The sequence below is a fragment of a genome, unplaced genomic scaffold (genome assembly GCF_019419815.1).
Source record: "Pyrus x bretschneideri cultivar Hongxiangsu unplaced genomic scaffold, Pyrus_bretschneideri_v1 Contig121, whole genome shotgun sequence".
Taxonomy (NCBI): Eukaryota; Viridiplantae; Streptophyta; class Magnoliopsida; order Rosales; family Rosaceae; genus Pyrus; species Pyrus x bretschneideri.
The window spans coordinates 522347-543110 of record NW_025999415.1 but is presented as its reverse complement, the minus strand read 5'-3'; the positions used below and the strand labels follow the sequence as shown (position 1 = coordinate 543110).

The window sequence follows — 20764 nt, the reverse complement described above, 5'->3', positions numbered from 1 at the left end:
TGAATTGGAAATCTAATACAAGACAGTCGAGACAAGTGTATTTAATTGACTAAATAATTGTGTAAGTTAACCAAATAGCCACCCTGAATACTACTGTACAGAAACAAGTAAAAATAAACAAATAATTTCTAAGACTTGGAGTTGGAGCAGTTGAAGAGTTGCAAAAAACACCAGTACTTCGCTCCAATTGTTCACCAAATGAAATGACTGGGATTGCAGAAGCCAAAAATATGTATGTGGTAGGAGCCATAACAGAAACGATACTGCTCCGGTTTCTGGACCATTCCATCTCGCTGAGACCTGAATGTGGTTATTGTTTTTACTAAATCTAAAGCCGACATGTCGCCCGAAAGAATTCTCTGCAGTGTATCATGAATGGTGCAGTACGTTCCAGTTCTCCCAACACCTGCGCTGCAGTGCACCACTATTGGGCCGCAGTCGGGTATGCCCAGTGTTACCTGATACCTCACTCTTTTCAAAATTCCACGAACTGCAAATGTGTCTTCGGGACCTCCATGGTCGGGCCATTGAGGATACTGAATATGCAAAACAGACATGGGCGGTGAAGGTTCCTTTGAGTCTGAGTCTGTTGACTGTTCCTTATTAATCTTCTTCTTCACCTCCAAAAGGCGCAATACTAGTGAATCCGAATTACCATCTCCAAATCCACCAACTCTTCTCATCCACTTAGTGGCTACACATACATTCCCAAATTCTCTACTACTAACGCCGTCGTTGTCATCGGCTTGAAAATAATCTCCACATTTGTTATCAACCAAGTCAGTAAGCATGACAATTACAGAGCAACGGTACTGGATGACCATCTCCCATAAAGCTTCAAAGGTGTGTGAAAGTGGACCTTGTGTTGCAATAAAACAAGAGGAGGAAGATGGTGTTGCGATGAAGCTGGCATTGATGTAGTCCCCTGCCCCTGCCGCACAAGAGTTGAGAACAACCCTATTTTCGTCGAACGCTACGTATTCATCATACCGGTTTTTGCAGAAATTGAGAGTGTTGAGAGCCACAGTGCTACGCTTCTCCGCCTCAGATTGTGTTATATAAATGGCATCTAATTGATCCCACTCTCGGTTGATCTGTTCGGCATCCGGACCTTGTCTTTGAAGAATTTGAGAGCAAGGGCACATTTTTCATGCTGTTGGGGGGTAAGGGTGACTCTGGTCGAACAAGAATTGGCCAACAAGTCCTCCAAGGAAGGGATGGCGGCCAGCGTCATGGATTTTGGGCGTTTGGTGTCCTCCTCCGGCATCTCCCTCCTCCTCCGAGTCCGGTATCTTTCGTTAATTGAAGAGGACAAACAGCCCAAATCACAGCTTAGGGTTTTATTTTTGCAGTAAAATCTGAGTTATGAATGAATTTCAGGCTTCTTTGGACTAGAAAAAAATTAGAAGCCCACTAGCCCAGCCCAAAAAGGGACACTACTAGTTAGAATGTGGGACTTTACCATAAATAGCATGCATATTGTCATTTCATCGAGTCTTGGTAGACCTAAAGTCATTTAGAAAAACATATTGCACACATTTTAATGTATGCAAGGGGCAGCACCCAAGGTATCCATGAACATTCACCGAGTCTTGGTAGGCCTAAAGTTAGTTGGAGGGCATGTATGAAGCAAACTCTAATCTTTAAAAGGGCAGCACCCAAGTTATCCATAGACATTCACCGAAGTTCGGAGGGTCAACGCCTAAGGTATCCATAGACGTTTACCGAAATTCGGGGGAGGGGGGGGGGTCATCAATGTATCTACCACTGGTGGGAAGAATGTGAAACAAGTGTATCTAGAATGGAACCCAACATGAAGTAAAAACTCTAAGAATAGAAGGAATTTGAAGCATGCGTTCTTTTTCTCGAATGACAAACAATATTTTATTTTAATTTAAACTAAAAAAGTAGAGAGTTTGAATCTGGCATGTAATGAGTTGAAGAAGAATGTCCGTCCCCTAACCTTAAGTAAATTCACTACTAATTAGTTCAATACAAAATTCACATGGCAGTCAATACCTATTATAAAAAAAGTATAATTTTTTTTTTCTAAGAAAATAAACTTTATTAAGATAAAAGGAATCCCAAGAACAAAAAAAGCATACAGCCAAAACAGTATAATATTAAGGGAGCATTTTTGCTCACCACCTTATTTATCACCGTTAGATGAGTTTGAATTTTGAGATTCATAAAGAGGTACTGCACACAAACAAAACACATAAAGAGGTCCATAAACACACTAATTACAAAGAAGATATTACCAACAAGAAGATATCACAATAACAAAACACATAAAGAGGTACATGAACACACTAATTACAAGGAACAACGTGGATCTCAAATACACAAAAAACAAACAAGCCCAAGTCTAGTTTGTAGCCTAGCATACACAAACCACAAAATAGAACCCAAAGTTTCTAAAGCTACTATAGAAACTCCATCCAGCACTGACACACCTCAGAACGAAGCATAGAAGCCAACCCCCATCACCATCCAGAAAGCCAAAGTTGAAAAAGAATAAGGCCACATCATCCTCCACAGACCACCAAAACGAACGCCACCCAGAAACAAAGGAAGCCCATAAGAAGAAATATCCAAGCAACGACATCGCCAACAAGGGCGAACACCGGGAAAGACCAACAAAAATCAACAAGGGTCCCTTTAAAATGTGAAAAATCACAAGAAAAGGTAGGCGAATTGAATTGAGATTTACTAGAAAGATAATGAGGCCAAATGGTGAGGATGGTATAGGAAGGGGAAGATATGGAATTTGGGATCTAAATGGTGAAAATAGATGCAAGAAAGGTGTAGATAAGGACAGAAAAGGGGATGAGCTTATTGCATACCAGAAAAAGGGAAAAGAAAAGAAGAAGAAAATAGGAAAAGCATGGACTGCCACCGACCTTAGCCATAACAGGGCTAGCGGCTACGCAGGAAAACGGAGAAGAAAGCTGAAACTCACACTATGGTGAGAAGGACTCTCACTGGTGGGCTTATTTTTCTATTTCATTATTGGTAACGATATAATTGTAGATGTTGATTGCAATTGCCTTGAACCTGCCCTTAGCCTCTTGCCCAATGGTTGCTATCACTGCAATTTGGGTTACGTCTCCAGTTCCTGCACTGCCACATTGTTGACAAAGGTACGCTAAGATACAGACTAGATGGGCACATTTCTTCGATTGTAGATTATTGAACATTTGACTGTCGAACAGTCTTGCATACTGGAACGTCTGTCTCTTTTTATCTTCTTCCTCCGACCCTATATATGATTCAATTATAATTCTTAGCTCATCAAGAATAGTCTTATACATGGATGTATGTAAGTGTAAGGCTTTCATCAAATCAGTCGGTTGACACTGAAGACCTGTTACAGCTTTGCAGAACAAATCGACAATATGCATTCCAGTGTATGCAAGATGCCCTGCAAAGAGCATTGTAACCATCCCTCGACCCTCTTCAAGGTCTCCTATGGAGTATAGAATGGATCCCAGGGTGTCCCTGAATATGGTATTATATTCCCATAAATGAGAGAGTTTTCCAACATGACTGGCGACGATATTGAGGTCTTTCAATGGCCACGGTTCCTTAGTATAGTTAGTGTACGCTCTCTGTATATGAAACTTGACTTTGTCCCAAGAGTATGCAGTTCTTCTGAACAATTTTAACAGAGAGGCAGCAAGAAAACATCCAACTCTGACACACTCATTTAGGGAATAACTGTTTCGCCCTACTGCAGAAAGCTTGATGGGGATTGTCCCTGGGGGTGATACAACTGTGTGAGAAAGGGCCTCAACATCTATCCCTTGATTACTTGGGCTCTTTTCCGGAAAGATGCGCCTACTGTTGTCAGATTCGGATCTCATGTTCCACACAAGTATAAGTATATATCCAGCAATCCTCTCTGTCATTCCCGTCGACAGTCCCTTGAGCATCTCATTGATCATCTTGAGAAGCACTTCATTTTCTAGCACCTTGAGGTGAATTCCGTCTCCTGCAAGGCACTTTGCATCGACCCAATCCGTTTTGGATGCTACTCGGAAAGTTATGTTTTCTAATCCTTTACACATATCTAAAATACTCATAAGGCCCTCATCGACCATATCCATTTGTTGAAGCTGTAGAAGACAAGACGTGTTGTGTAAGGACCTATAACTCCATGTTATCATAAAAACCAAAATTCAAAAAATTCACAATTCAAGCTTCAATGTAAATGACTAGTCCACTGCCGAAATAAAAGAGACAACTAACAATTCCACTTTCAAATTTTAAAACACCAAAACATGCATTTAGAGGGAGATGGCTGGCAAAACTCAAGTGAGACAAAACAAATATAAATGCATGTTGGTCCAATCACAACCATGGGGCTTTTCGATAGATATTAGTGTTCAATCACAACCATAGGAGCCACTTCCAAAAAAATGGATCTCAGTTTATCAGGACCACACATATTTGTCTAATCAGAACCAATTTGAACAGATAAATACAACGGAAAATTAAAACAGACATGTGAGACTAACCTTTTGGAATCGAGGCGGGGATCTAGTTTGTGCTATCGAGACTCAAAACGGCAAGAAGAAGCTCACAGGTCGCGGGTCGCGGGTCGGCGCTGGGAAGGAGAGACTAGGAGTGATCAAAGATCGAGAGAGAAAGAAAGAGAGAGAGAGAGAGAGAGAGAGAGAGATGAATATGTAGAGGCTGCGATGGGACTACGAAGTGCGAACTGGGAATTGTTATTGGCATTCCAAATTTTTCATTCTACATCCCAAATTTTCTATATTTAGAAATAAAAATACATTTGTAAGAAGTGTAAAATGAAAATTTTGAAATACCAATAGCACTTTCTTTATTAATTAATAATTATTGTTTATTGGTGGGTACTTGGTGAGTTTTTATTTAACAGTGAGTTGTTTGTTGTCATTTATCGTATAGTTCATTCTCATTTGAACAAACCCTCTATGCAAAGGGATTTCTCTTTTTTCTTTAAATGAGAATTATGTGTGGGGCTCACTCTATATCTAATTTCAAGGATTCAAACTATCTATTTTATAGGCCTCATTTCATAGATCATTCCAACAAAAATTCAACTCAATCTGAAACAATTTGCTTATTTAATTATCAAGATAAAATTTCATTGTTTCTTGTATAACAAATAATTCGTTAATTTCTTTGAAGTCAATTAGATATCTTAAACATTTTTTATTTGGCTAATATTTTGCAATGATGATCTGTGAGGTCCAACTTGAAAAATAAACGGTTCGGATTGTTAAAGTTTGATGTGGTGTGGACTCCAAAACTAATCCCCATTTTCATATAAAAAAAAAAGGGGGATCATTTCCCTTAAAGGTTTCTCTTCTTTGAATATGAGGATTCTCTCCGGATCCACTTTGTGGGAATCATAGGAATCTTGACATCCTAATCGTTTATCGTGCGATCAGTTTTCATCAGATATTATTTGTATTTAATTTTAAATAAAAAAATCAAATAATTTATAATCACACGATACACGATAAATAATTAAAATATGAGAATTCTTAAAATCATAATTTGGTTCCATATAGGATCCAAATCCCTCCTTTGAATCATTGCCTACCTTTTGTTTCCCATATCCATTACTGATTAACAAGATGCTAATATAAATACGATGGTCGATAGGGGTTGAAGATTCTTCAAGTAAAATATCTGGAAATGCAAGATTGGTGAATGAATATTTATACTATATATTTTGTCTTTTTATAGTTATTTTATTGTCTAATTTAGTTGGATATTTTAAATATTTGTGATATTTTTGACGTATTGTATTTTTAGGAGTCGAGTTTGGTGTGTTTCCAGACCAGCTTCCGGCTAAATGGATGGAGCATGTGATGATGAGGAATGATGAGGGAACATCATGATTATGTTCGCAGAAAAAGAAAGGCTAGATTCCTTTGCTTTTGTCATTTTTCAAAGGCAAAGGAATTGGTTTTCGGAGATGGAACGATTCTTTGAAAAAAGAGGAGGAGGGCCGTTAATTTGGGACATCATGATGACAAATGTTGTGGTATTGGACAGAAAAGAAGGCTAAGTTTTCTTCGAAGAGAAGAAGAAGCATGCTCCTCTTTTTGAAGATGTTTTTTAACGTGATTAGCATACTAGATGGTATATTATATATCATTGATTTATATGTTAAAAAGTTAATAACTTAAAAAAAAAAAATTTCACCACTTATATAAAAATATGTGATATACCATCCGTATTCCTGTCACAATAAAAAATTTCTCATTTCTTTGAGGAGAAGATCGAAGAGCTCATCTCGTAAAAGCAGGGGTGTTTTCTTTCTTTGATTTAATGGATAATTCCTTGTGTAATAGAACAAGTATGTGTAACTAATTTTCTTTTGCTAGAGTGAGACACTGAGCCTCAACATGATTATGTAGATTTCTCTTTTAATTGCTTAAGTGTTGTTACATCCTTACTTTGATATTTTCAATAACTGAATTAAACTATATATGTGCCTTGATACTTGATCATCATTATGATGCTTAGAAAAGATTCAATTTTGTCTTCTGCTAAATGGATGCAGCATGTGATGATGAGGAATGATGAGGGAACATCATGATTATGTTCGCAGAAAAAGAAAGGCTAGATTCCTTTGCTTTTGTCATTTTTCAAAGGCAAAGGAATTGGTTTTCGGAGATGGAACGATTCTTTCAAAAAAGAGAAGGAGGGCCATTAATTTGGGACATCATGATGACAAATGATGTGGGATTGGACACAAAAGCAGGCTAAGTTTTCTTTGAAGAGAAGAAAAGCATGCTCCTTTCTTTGAAGATGTTTTTTAATGTGATTGATACACGAGATGGTACATTATATATTATTATATAAATAATGGATTTGTGTGTTAAAAAATTAATAACTTAAAAAATAAAATTTTCCACCACTAATATAAAAACATATAATGTATCATCCGTGTTTCCGTCACAATAAAAAATTTCTCATTTCTTTGAGGAGAAGATCTAATAGCTCATCTCGTAAAAACAGGGGTGTTTTCTTTCTTTGATTTAATGGATAATTCCTTGTGTAATGGAACAAGTATGTGTAACTAATTTTCTTTTGCTAGAACGAGGCAGTGAGTCTCAACATGATTAAGTAGATTTCTCTTTTAATTGCTTAAGTGTTGTTACATGCTTACCTTGATATTTTTAGTCACTGAATTAAATTATTTATGTGCCTTGATGCTTGATCATCATTAGGATACTTAGAAAAGTCATCGGATCCAATTTTGAATGAATGTAAGTTAAAATTGGTTATGCTTCTTATGATTGAGGATTGTAATTTCTCCTAAGGTAAATATCATACTCTCAGGGATTACATGGTTTATCAAAAAGATTATTACCAAGATTAATGAATCACTCATGTTTGTATTTAATATAAATTTCATGGATGAATTGCACGTAATGCTATGCATTTTAGCTTGAATGTCACAAGTAAAACTACACAAGGAAAAACCCAACCTTCAAAACATCTGTGTTTTCATTTATTTAAGCAATTGGAAGAGCTTGTCAATCTAATTTTCTTCAATTATTTATTTTATCTTGAGTTTCTACATTTACTTGTTTTGTTTAGTTGGATCGCTATTTCTATAAGCTAATTCCCATTTTAAATTTGTTAAGTCACGCACAGTAGATTTCAGTTTTGTCAAATCAGTGCAATTCTTAGAGTTGATTAAGTCAAATAATCCAAAAACTCGTAAATTGTTTATACCAGTCCCTAAGGAGATCAACCTTGCTTGAGCCATTCTATACTACAAAAACTTATTTTCTTGCAAAAATTTTCAATGGCTTAACCCTTGTTTTTTCTGGTGGTAAAATCTCTATCAGAGACCTTTAGAGAACAACAATAAATATGATTTATATCGCAATGCCCTTGAAGTTGAAAAGGAGTTATTAATGTTGTGAATTGGAAATCTAATACGAGATTAACTTATAGCGAAAAGTCTCACAGTCTGAAATGAGTATATTTAATTGACTAATTCATTGTGTAAGTTAACCAAATTATCACCCTGAATACTACTATACAGAAACAAGTAAAAATAAATAAATAATTTCTAAGACTTGGAGGTGGAGCAGTTGATGAGTTGCGAAAAAACACCAGTACTTCTCTCCAATTGTTCACCAAATGAAATGACTGGGATTGCAGAAGCCAAAAATATGTACGTGATAGGAGCCAAAATCCTTAAAAATCATCGACAAGAAAAATGGCACAAAGCTACATTCATCATTATTTAAAATAAAATTTTGAATCCAACGAGTATACCAAACATGTCCACTCCTATTGTTTTAGAAGCAACTAGTAAATTGGTCTGCACGATACTGTAGGATTTGAATGCACCAGCCTTAACTACATGAATAAGATATATTTAACCTAGAAAAAAAATTCAACATAATCATAAACAAACAAAGTATAGATGAGTTCGGTTTCAGTAAAATAAGGCATGAATAATTTTCACAGAAAGTACGCAAAATGATGGTAGGAACGTAATCACATTCTCATTTATAGCGATTTAGATAACATATTTGAGCTGAGTGAATCTCAGAAAATCACTCAGCAACATACTCATCTACAAATAATATAAATAAGCAAGAGATAAGTGACTGGGTTGGTAAGATAAGTGACTGGGTTGGTAAGATCAGCAGCTTGGTTGGTTTTCATTTAGACTCAATTCAGTTGTCATCAAGAGCCATATATAATTAACAGGACGAAGACATATACAGTGGCCTTCCTAGTAGAGCTATATATAATATCTTACTAATAAATGAATCAAAAATGATACTTTTAACTGTTGAAAAAAAATCCATTACTCAAAACTCCAATTACATCAGAACCCTTTACTGAAAGCTCCAATTCCATCAAAACTAGGATGGTAAAACTACGAACTGGTTACAAAAATATGTTTAGTCTCATCCAATCAGTACTCCATTTGTCGATAAGCAAAACAAATTACGAAAAGCAAAGTAATCAAACAAATTGGAATCAAATCCTAAAACATTTTCATATTTGATTTTAAGTCAGCATCTACCGCATGTTCAGCTAATCCATTAAGAAAAACGATAAATAAGGTCATTGGGAATGAAAAGTAATTTCATTTATAACTAATCAGACCTTATAAATCTGATTTGGCAGACGGCTCCTCAGCTTTGCATGGTTGTAAATCTCTCCATTCACCTAATGATTTTCAAAACAAACATCACATCACTAATCGAAAATTGAAAATTTTATCTATTTTTTCAAATATTCAATAAATTAAACTATACAAAATTTAAAAACATATGACGCGACTCTACCGTGAAAATAATTGATTTGTCTTCACTGTAGAGAGGTTGATCACCACAAGCAGGGTCAATAATGTACAGCCTCTGATGAGCAAAGAAATAATCTCCATGCTGGTACAGGCCACTCCAATCAACTCCCCGGTGCTTCAATCCATCCAATCCATTCATACAGAATGATTACCTGATTGGTATTGAAAAGGAAACAAAATCCCTCAAAATTTCTGAAATTTAGAGTAGGATGGATAGCTTACCTTCACTAAAGCGGAGGAACGTTGGTGGTGCGGATGGACCCATGGTCTGGCGCGATTTGCTACAGACAGTTTGACTTGAATGGCTTCAACCGGAGGTAAGTAGGCTTACAGTGGGTGAATCAAAGGGTTAAAGACACTTTGCCAAAAAAATAAAAAGGGTTAAAGACATTGCAATTCAACTTCATACCAAACAATAGACAAAGCACGATAGCATGTTGCGAACCAATTGTTCAATCGAACTGAAAGGAAAAGTTGCAGGACAAAGATGTTCACCTATCAAAGCAGCAAATCCCACAAACCCACATTCACAAATACATATTTCACTGCAAGAAAGAGACCGCACTACTCTCGTCTTAAACGCAAACCTCTTCATCAAGTATCACAAATAAGCCATTGTAAAGACTTTCCACATCACAGTAAAAATAAAGTACAGCAAGTAAAGCTCATATTTTTAGCAGAGGTATTTTAACAATTCTGCAAGTGATTGATTGCCCCAGTGGGGAGGGTATTTCTCTTAACCCTACTGCATCCTGGGTTCAAAGTTCTAACCATCCCCCGTCCCCCTGGTGTAGTTTACAGGATAAATAACACGTTTTAATAACTAAAAACATCAATTCTGATCATCCCTACCAGTTTAAGCACGCTAAACACCAAATTTAATATGCTGTTTCTTAGACCACCCAACCCCAGCTGATACTTCTAAAAAACCCGAGATTATGTTCCTAACGGAAACATTACCTGTTTTAGATTTTCCCATAGCTGGCTGTACAACAACACGCATCATGACAATTCCCTAACCAATATGAACCAAAGGTAATTTACACTGACCCACTGTCACGTTGTTCTCCAAAATCTTGCCAAAACTCATCAGTTCCGCTTCATTCGGCATCTTCGGTATCCGTCTTGCCTACCAAACAATTAAAAGGGCAATCCAAGAAAATCAAAACAAAGCTGGAAACACAGTGAAAAGCATATGCAAAAAAGGAGCCAAAAATTACAAATTTGTAACCGAATCCACAACAATTCTAAGTTTCCAAATTAAAATTATGTTGGGATTTCATCTAATTATTAATAAATCCAGCTTCAGATTCAATTGAACAGATTATCAAAATTTGCTAAAATTCTGATTGCCAAGAAATCAAATTTCAAACCCAGGTTGACATAAACACCCAAATCAACACAGAAATTCCAAATTTTGCAAATCCAATTAAATTGAAAAAACAAAAATACATGGAAATTAAGTTGTAAGAACAGAACTTACCAATGGACTGTACGTCCGTTATAGACTTAAAGAAGATAAACTCTTTCACCAACTAAATAGGACAAACGTTTTCTAACTTTGACTGTTTAGGCCAGAATGGTATGTCTCAACATTTTTGTGCAACCGTAGATTTGGGGAGCAAACCAACACATATCATCTAAACAATCACAACTTTGTTATTGACAATATACCTCGATTGTGTACTGAAAGTTGATAATTAGATTATTAAGTATTGATAAACGTGTTCATTATTATATATAACTAGTGAGGAGGTCAGAAATAGTCGGGGGAGAGGCGAAATATGAAAGAGTAGAATCTTCTACCTTTCTTTTTGTCGAGCTCCATAAAAATACATTCGGTTGCGAAAACTCGTCAAACACTTTCACAGCCTTGCTCATGTCTCCTCATTTGGAATAAATGCAATACATATTGAGTGCAACCTTGTCTTGTATCTTAACAAACCCATGTATGATTTTCTCATATGTGAGTGCTTTGATCTCACACACGCCTTCAAAGCAATGAGAATGGTGAAATTATCAGGTTTTTCCTCGTTGCATCTTGACTCAAATATCATGTTAAGGAAGAGATACAAGGCATATTCCCAACGATTCTCTTTAGAGTAACTCCTGAGCGTGGAATTCAAGAGAGAGGCAGTTAAGTAGGGTATTTTGTCAAACACCTTGCAGGCATGACTAAGTGACTCATAGAATTTGTAAGTATGCCTATTGGGCTCTTTTCCCTCGGTCAACATTGCATTAAGATACCTCTTGGTCATCATATACCGGTTTGTCATGCATAACGACCTTAAATAGAGCCTCATAAGACTTGAAACTTTTCTACATGCCCAATTCCTTCATACTATCAAACAACTTAACAGACTCTTGAATAATGACTGTCTTATCGTAGTCCTCATTAACGACATCGTTCCATGTTTTTTTTTATCCCATTACCAAAACGACATCATTTTGACCTAAGTATTTAAAAAAAAATAATAAAACGCAGAAGAAGTAGCGAAGCATAAAACATAAAAGCATCGAAGTAGCGCAACAGATTTCTGCTCAGTTCAAAGGACCAGATGGGTGAAATCCTCACTCTTGATGCCGATTTCCAGTGACCAAAGGGACGACCGCCCCTTCTTGTCCCCATACCCATATATCTTCGCCTATGTTTGTGAGGGAAGAGTTTGAAACTCTTTAGATCGTAATACCAAGTGATAGCATAGTTCACTTGAAAAAGAATTGGACACCCCGCCATATGAGCTCGCTTGGATACATTAAAAGTTAGAAGAACTAAATAACCGGTGGAAGAAATCATTGTACCTCAACCTATCATAACATGATGGCCAAGATGTTTGTTTTCCCACCAACTCCTAGATGGAAGAAATCAGGTACAGATGAAAAGGACAATGATGATGGAGATGGGCATTGAGCTACTTCATTAATGCAGGAAAGCATTTATCATCAGGATACAAATAGAGCAAGGAAAAATGATATATTAGGTGATGAAATACCTTGGGACAAGCCAGAGGCACTACAGTTCTGCTATGAATCTATTAGGTATCGTTTGGTATGCAGACGGGACGGGACGGAACGAAATGGGACGGGACAGGACGGAACGGAACGGAGCTGGAGCAAAGATGCCCTCGGATGGAAACAAGGAGGAAGAAGAAGGACATTGAGAGGTTATAATTTTATGTTCCACGGATGTGGAACGAGTCGTTCCAAGGGGGTGAGGTGGAACGAAAATTCACCCAAAACTCGTCCCGTGGAACAGCTCGTTCCACCTGTTTTAGGCGCACCAAACATGGGACGGAACGCCTTGTCCCACTCTGTTCCGTCCCGTCCCACGTACCAAACGGTACCTTAAGCCGCAACCAGCTTTTGGGGTAAAGGGAACCTCAACAAAATTCTCAGGGTCACACCAGTTTCTCTAAGAGCACTTCCATCGGAAGCAAAAGAGGCCGGCACCCAGTGGGAAAAACAAGTTGAGACTCGGCCAATCCACTCCAGCCCGTGGAATAGACTGGCACCCAGCCCAAGCCAGTCCACAAGTCGGCCTAAAATCGACAGAGGAAGGAGACGGCTCATCTGACGCCTTGCTAACGTCATGGCTTCAGTCTCTCTCATCTGGAACCCCATCCGACTCCTGGAACCCCATCTCGATCCCTGGAACCCATCCCAATCCCTGGAACCCCATCAACCCCCTTCCCCTGATAAATCCATATATTCAACACCATGTCCCCCTTCCAAATCATGATCTTCTTGCAACTGGAATTTTTTTTCCGTTTTGTATATTTTCGATGAATTTTTGAATATGCAGGTGTTGATTTTGGGGGGTTTACGGTGTGCACAGGTCCAGGATGGTGGGTGTCCATGTTCAGAATAGGGTAGATTCGACGACATGGTGTACAGAGAGGGAAAAAAAAGGAAGAAGAAGAAGAAGAAGATGGTGTATAGAGAGAAGAAAAGACTGGGAAAAGTGGGAAGAATAAGAAGAAGAAGAAGAAGAAGAAGAAGAAGAAGAAGAAGAAGAAGAAGAAGAAGAAGAAGAAGAAGAAGACGGGAGGGGAGAAAAGAAGTAAAAAAAAAAAAATTAAAAAACCAAAATATTATTTTATAATAAAAATTAATAATATTTTAATAAAATTGACTAGGCTATTTTTTGTTAGGGATGGAGATGCTTTGACTTATTACTGTTCACTGGGTCTATTATTGTTTACTTGAGTGGATAAATGAGCTGGGTGCTGGTGCAAAGTCTTTAGGGGTGGAATTGCTCTTAGCAGGGAAGGGGCAACTTACACCTGTCGAGGTTTAGGGTTTAGGGTTTAGGGCCAAGGGCAGTTTACTCTTATGCTACATGGATAGAACATAATATATGATGTTAATAACTGTGGATGTACTACATTCCTTGATCGATAGGAGGATTAACTCCAGAAAGATTCAAATGAGATTTCCTGCAAACAAGCAAATGACGGTTTAGTTGGTGATCATTGGTGGGAACTGCTCTTTCTGTACCAACATGGAAAGAAGAAACGAACGGAAGGAAATACGGTTGGATAAAAATATAATTCTGGGAGGAAATAATGGATCTATTTTTCTGTACATGTATGTGCATCAGGATGAAAAATCCGCCTGCAGGAATATTATCAAGTGTATAATGGACAATATCACTTAGGACATCTTGTTGAATAAGCCCTGAGATCATTTGTCAGCCCATGTATGCTGATCGGATACGGAATATAACAAAGCTGCCCAGCAGCATTGAAATTTAGCACAACAGAGGTGACAACAAGGAGGAGCAATCTAACAAATCGTTTAAGAAATGAGGGCAGAGCAAGCAGAGAAAGCAGAGAGCAAAGGCGACATCACATCTGCAGTATTTGTTTAATAGCAAAGGGCTCGCAAAAGGCGGGTAGAGCAACCACAGTTTCTTGTAACCCTTACTTTTTTCTGAAAATAGCAGTAGCACCAACACAAATCCACAGGAAAATTGACTTCTTAGCCTGACTCGAAATGACCAATTTATCCGATTACAAAATAATTCCTTCAATTCTCAGGTTGCCAGGTTCGATTATTGTTCTTTGTAATGAAGAATGATTTCCTACTCTAGGAGCCATGTATTTTCCTTAAAAGTAATTTCCAAAGTAAGCAAACAAAAGAAAAATAGAGCAGTTTCATAGAATGAATAAGTACTTCATACACCAGTAACCAGAAGTAGATATAATCAAATACACAAAGGGACCATTTTAATTGTGAAAGTGAAAATAACTTAAAATAGTTTTTGGTTTTTGTCTTTTCAATTTTCATTCTGTGTCATTTGCTCAACGAGGTATCTAACATAATTTCAAAAACTCATAACACTTTATACTTCTCCATACGGAGGTATTTTAAAGAAAACAGGATACATCAATCCTAACTGAAAATAAATAAAAAAACAGGAAATAAATAAATGCTTACTGAACAAGCAAACATAATTCCACAAGGACAAGAAAACCTGGATATTATTTCCTCCTAACCGTAACTTAGGAGCTAACTTAGATAATAAAATATAATCTCATACTTTATTATATTTATATTATTCAACATCATTTTTCTCCACATCGGCTCTTAAAGGTAACCAAAACATTAGGGATAATAGAGTTTCTCTTAATTCCGTCCAGTACTCACCTGCTTCTGCTTCAATCAATTTGCCATAGTCTTGCACTAACACCAAGCTGCTTCCGCTTCAAATTGCCATAATTATTTAGGGAAATCAGGCTGCACTAACATTGGACACTCCACGAGCTTTGTAGAAACAGTCCTGCCACTTATATCAAGAAAGATTGCAGTACGTTGTTCTGAGGCTTCCTGCAGGAGATCAATTCTTTCAAAAATATACCATGTTCCCATTCACCACACCTGTCCATTGGACACACACAACATCTTAGATATCTTGCAAGTTCGGTATTTACTATTTATGCACAATTGTTTCACCCACTCTTTGTTATTGAATTTTTTCAACACCCAAATGTCAATATGCATATCAGACCAAGCATCCACAACGGCCAGGCATCCTCTAAGATTAAGCAAATTCAAGTAAGGCAGAAACCGTTACTTCGTAAGGGCGGATGAGGAATGCAATAGAACTCCTCTTTCTTGAAATCGAAAGAAATTATATTGCTAGTTTCTCCCATTGCTGTAATTCTCGTCCCCCAATTGATCACCCAATGCATATCCCCACAAGCAGATACGTTCTTGTGACTTAATCCTTCACAAGGAGAAACCGAGCTTATCTCTTGCCAAGTGCTTGTTCCCAATACAAGAATTTGGGCCACCATGTTTTTGGGAAATGGTTTCCCACAAACACGAAGAATCTTGTAGGTGTTTGTTATATTATCAAATCCCATAGCATACCAATCGAAGAATGCACGACCTCTACGATAGGATGGTGCGGCTGGCACTTGGACACTACTGGTTGGGAGCATAAGAACTTCTCCCTTAAGTGGACTGAATAAGAAGCATCAACCACCATACTTGAGGTCTTTAAAGCAGTCCAAGTTGCAGAAAACAAAATGTACATTGTACCTATTGTTATGGCTGGTTAAGAAGATCTCAGATGCAATTCCATGGTTTCTCAGTTTCAAGGCGTTTTCATTGACATTGTAATCCAGTGAGCACAAAGGCTTGAAGTTGTAAAAGCATCCAGTGAGTGAGGATTTGACAAGAAGCATAAGTTGAGGTAGGTACTTCAGCAGCATTGTTGGTAGCAGTAAATAAACGCTCTGTGTGCATTGTAACAAAAGCAGGATTGTCGACCATGTTCTTCAACAGCTTAGAGACACTTCGAAGGCAACAAAGTGAAGTTGTGGGCAGTCTCAAAATGATGTCTATAAGGATGTTGATGTCTAGATCCATCAGCTTAGCATTGTTGTTGTTGCTGCAGCGTCCTTTTCCCTTGGTCCCGCACATCTCCAGGCCGGTTGGGATTGGGTGCTTACGTTGGACTAGAACTTGAGAGATAACGGCATCCTAGAAGAAACAAAGATCGAATATTACAACTATAATTTGGTAACGGTGGGTTGGGATGACTAGTAATAAACGAAAATTATGATACAGGCATAGCAATCGCCTTTTTTGTTTGCTCGTTGGACTCGCAAGTGGACCTGCAAACAGGTCGTGTTTGCTGTGTTCTTGCCATTTTTGTGCTAAACCGTTATCTTAACAGCTAGCGTCGTGTTAACCCATTAAGCTAACGGATTGAAGAATTCAAATTCGTATTAAAAAAAATACAAGTGATATTTATCTCTAAACTACATTAAGGTGAGCGGAAAGGGTTTATACCCAAGACGGAGTGGATTGAAAAGGAAGGCGGTAACCATTAAGGCAATCCATCACTTTCCGGAAGAGAGAGAATTAATATTAAAAAATAATAATAAAAAATAAAAGAACTGCTAGATTGCCTAATCCTAATGCACACAGTAACACATGCGATATCAAATTTGAGATTATTGAATTGTGAACAAAACAATAATCATAAGGTGTGCTTGCTACCAGTGACCAGAGACCAGAGACAGAGAGGAGTACCTTCAATCTAAAATCTTAAATCTTAAATCATGTATGTGCAGATGGATGGATCATGGAGGTGGAAAAGTCACCTTATATTTCACCAAATTCGCCAATTCCGCTCCTATCTCCTTCCAGGAGTAGGAGCAGGAGCGGAGCGGAAGGAAGAGGCAGCTGATTCAGTTGTCTCGCTGTCGCTGGATGTTCCGACTCGGACTCCGAGGATAGTTACAGAGATTTGTTGTCCCTTGTCCATGTCCTATCTCAAGATTGCTTGATGCTTGAATGCTTCAGATTACCCTCTGACTTCGGTCTCCAGATCACTCGCCTCTTCTGATCTATTTTTTGTTGTCAAATAAATGCTCTTTTAAATGGGTATTAATCAAATATTAGCCTATAATTTTAAAATTATCAGTTTTTTTTATTTTTTATTTTTGCCAGAAGTTGTAGTAATATTAGATACGAATCGAAATGTTTACATCAGATGCTAAAGTGTTAAACAACCACTCTGGTTCAAAACTATCCGAAGAATGACTACCCCCCATATGCACGACAAAAGATGCCACCAAATGCGTAACCTGATTACAGATACGAGGAGCATACAGAAACTCAATAGATTCAAATTGTTGCTTTAAAGTACTTATATCCCACAAGATACCATCCAAAACCGCCTCCGGTTGTATATGACCATGAATCATATCAACAAGAACCTGAGAGTCAGTCTCCAATTGTATAGAGGTAAAGCCTCGTTCCACACAAGCCACCAGAGCGACCCGCATTGCTTCCGCTTCCGCCATAAGACTTGAGACACAAGGAAATGCTCCAATACCACCACCAGCACCATTGAAAATGCCCACAAAATCCCTAGCCACCCACCCAACACCACCTATACCCGTCTGACTAAAAACTTTATAATATATTGAAATATCACTTAAACAGATACAAATACTCTTAATTCCTACAAATAACTAGTTGTTAATTAATATATTCTTGTGCGATAATGCTTTCACTAATATTTTTCTCATTTTTTTTTATTTTCTTCATCAAACGAAGACCAGAGATTTCTCTTAATTTTATTTTTTAATAAATAATCAGAGAAAGTGGTATGAACATCCTACTTATCAGATTCTTGTTCTTGTCTTGCTAGGATTGTACAGCCAATATAAACAATAAAATAACAGAAAGAAAATTGAATAAATTATAAATAAAACAACAACCTCAACTACTTGAATGGTTACAATTAAGCTACATCAACATCTTATATTGATTTTTTTGATAGGGATAATAAGACAAAAAACAATAAGCGAGAGAAGAAGAGGAAAGAGGATGAGAATAGGAGGAGAGAGAATCCTACTCCGTCGCTAATACTAGGCACCGCCGCACTAGTAGTCTAGCATTGAACTTCCCACCGCCCAAAAGTTTCCCACATTAATCAAAACATCACTAAAATTCAAATAAGTTGATTGTTTCTTGATGGTAGTGATGAAATCAGAAGTCAAGCTTAAAGGCTTTAGTTATTTGTTATGATAAGCATAAGCATGAGTTGAATGTTTCCTTCCTCTGATGGTTCAATTTAGTGTATAAGGCTTTTTTTCCTAGTTGTAGAGCTGTTACAATGACTGTATGAAGTCATGCTACCTTCTACTTACTATCTTTCGAACAAGGGTGCAAGTTCGATTGAAATTTCTGACCTTGGAACGCCTGAATTAAATCCTATTTCTGAAATCAGGAAAACAGTGGGCTTTCAACTTAAACTACCAAAAATGACCATCTTCGTGTACAAGTAAATAAGATCTTGTAACTGATGCAAAGATGATCTTTTCCATGAACAACATTTGATTCGACCATTCCCCCAATATCACTCAATGGAAAACTCGCCTGACTCTTTTCGATTCTGAAAATTTGCAAAAAATCCAAAATGTCTCTGTTTTCCGAAATTGGAATGGATGTTGACTTTCTTAAATGTTTCTGGAATGAAATTGGAAGACAATTTTCATTTCGATCAATTTTGGATTGCAATTGGAAGAATATGATTCCAAACTGATTTGTCCGAAAGTCAGGCGTTTTCTTTTAACACAGCCATCAAACAAAATCTGAGAGCAGAAGGTGAAAAAACCTCCATTGCATAATTTCCCTAATGTCTGAATCAAGAGACAATGAAAAGTAATGATTGACCAAGAAAAAAAATTGGGGATCTCCCAAGTCAACAGCTTGAATTGCTTGCACAAAGGGTTTCCAAAGAAGTGGTGACTTGGAACTGAGATCACCTCCAATCAAGGCAGTAGCTTTAGCCTCTCTCTTGTTATATGAACCCAATCTCCCAAGAATTAGAAATTAAGTTGAGCTCATACTTCCACTATAACAAAAGCAGCAGCAGTACCAAAAACCAAAGAGATTAGCACCACACTGCACAAACTAGTTTACCTCAAAGTGAACATTCAAAATCATAGAGGAGGGGATTACACAGAAGATGCATGTGTACTAGGGCACTAACTTTCAATGGAAGAGAAGCATAAAGCAAGAATTAAAACATATAAACTGCAAGTAAGGAATTCATAAATCAATACAACTCTGAATCTAGCTACATAACTAAAATGTAATTCTGATTTCCATGTTAATTATTCAGAACGATTGTACCTCAAGTTTGCAAAAGTGAAGAAACCATGCCCTGTCAAAAGCAAGTACTGGAAGTGTTTACCTCACTTCGCTATATATTCAACTGCCAAGTGGGGATCCATCCGATATGAGCTCTTCCAATTCATCAATGACGGCATCATAACAGAAACGATATTGCTCCGGTTTCTGGACCATTCCATCTCGCTGAGACCTGAATGCGGATATTGTTTTTACTAAATCTAAAGCAGACATGTCCCCCGAAAGAATTCTCTGCAGTGCATCATAAATGATGCAGTACGTTCCAGTTCTCCCAACACCTGCGCTGCAGTGCACCACTATTGGGCCGCAGTCGGGTATGGCTAGTGTTACCTGATACATTACTCCTTTCAAAATTCCACGAACTGCAAATGTGTCTTCGGGAGCTCCATGGTCGGGCCATTGAGGATACTGAATATGCAAAACAGACATGGGCGGTGAAGGTTCCTTCGAGTCTGAGTCTGATGACTGTTCCTTATTAATCTTCTTCTTCACCTCCAAAAGGCGCAATACTAGTGAATCCGAATTACCATCTCCAAATCCACCAACTCTTCTCATCCACTTAGTGGCTACACATACATTCCCAAATTCTCTACTACTAACGCCGTCGTTGTCACCGGCCTGAAAATAATCTCCAAATTTGTTATCATCCAAGTCAGTAAGCATGACAAAACAGAGCAAGGTACTGGATGAACGTCTCCCGGAAAGCTTCAAAGGTGTGTGAAAGTGGACCTTCTGTTGCAATAAAACAACAGGAGGAATATGGTGTTGCGATGAAGCTGGCATTGATGTAGTCCCCTGCCCCTGCCGCACAAGAGTTAAGAACAACCCTATTTTCGTCGAACGCTACGTATTCATCATACCGGTTTTTGCAGAAATTGAGAGTGTTGAGAGCCACAGTGCTACGCTTCTCCGCCTCAGATTGAGTTATATAAATGGCATCTGACTGATCCCACTCTCGGTTGATCTGTTCGGGTATCCGGACCTTGTCTTTGAAGAATTTGAGAGCAAAGGCACAGTTTTCATGCTGTTGGGGGTAAGGGCGACTCTGGTCGAACAAGAATTGGCCAACAAGTCCTCCAAGGAAGGGATGGCGGCCAGTGTCATGGATTTTGGGCGTTTGGTGTCCTCCTCCGGCATCCCCCTCCTCCTCCTCTTGGTCTCCTCCTCCGGGTCCGGCATCTTTCGATAATTGAAGAGGACAAACAGCCCAAACCACAGCTTAAGGTTTTATTTTTGCGGTAAAAC

The 20764-nt window shown here is 37.9% G+C and overlaps 2 protein-coding genes and 1 pseudogene across 2 annotated transcripts; all 3 read right to left on the bottom strand.

Moving 5' to 3' along the window:
• Positions 1-25: 25 nt before the first annotated feature.
• On the bottom strand, positions 26-1276 carry LOC103953140 (protein-tyrosine-phosphatase PTP1-like). The gene has a single exon (XM_048578520.1). It carries the CDS (start codon positions 1143-1145, stop codon positions 192-194), a length of 954 nt encoding a protein of 317 aa, XP_048434477.1. The 5' UTR covers positions 1146-1276; the 3' UTR covers positions 26-191.
• Positions 1277-2212: 936 nt separating this feature from the next.
• Positions 2213-4678, bottom strand: LOC103953099. Its single transcript, XM_009364822.3, has 2 exons — positions 4521-4678; positions 2213-4118 (listed from the first exon to the last, which is right to left on the bottom strand). Exon 2 carries the CDS (start codon positions 4107-4109, stop codon positions 2994-2996), a length of 1116 nt encoding a protein of 371 aa, XP_009363097.2. The 5' UTR covers positions 4110-4118; positions 4521-4678; the 3' UTR covers positions 2213-2993.
• Positions 4679-9006: 4328 nt separating this feature from the next.
• Positions 9007-20764, bottom strand: LOC103953097 (annotated as a pseudogene).

Coding starts and splice junctions, on each gene's coding strand:
- LOC103953140 (XM_048578520.1), bottom strand. CDS start 1,145: ATGTGCCCTTGCTCTCAAATTCTTCAAAGACAAGGTCCGGATGCCGAA.
- LOC103953099 (XM_009364822.3), bottom strand. CDS start 4,109: ATGGATATGGTCGATGAGGGCCTTATGAGTATTTTAGATATGTGTAAA.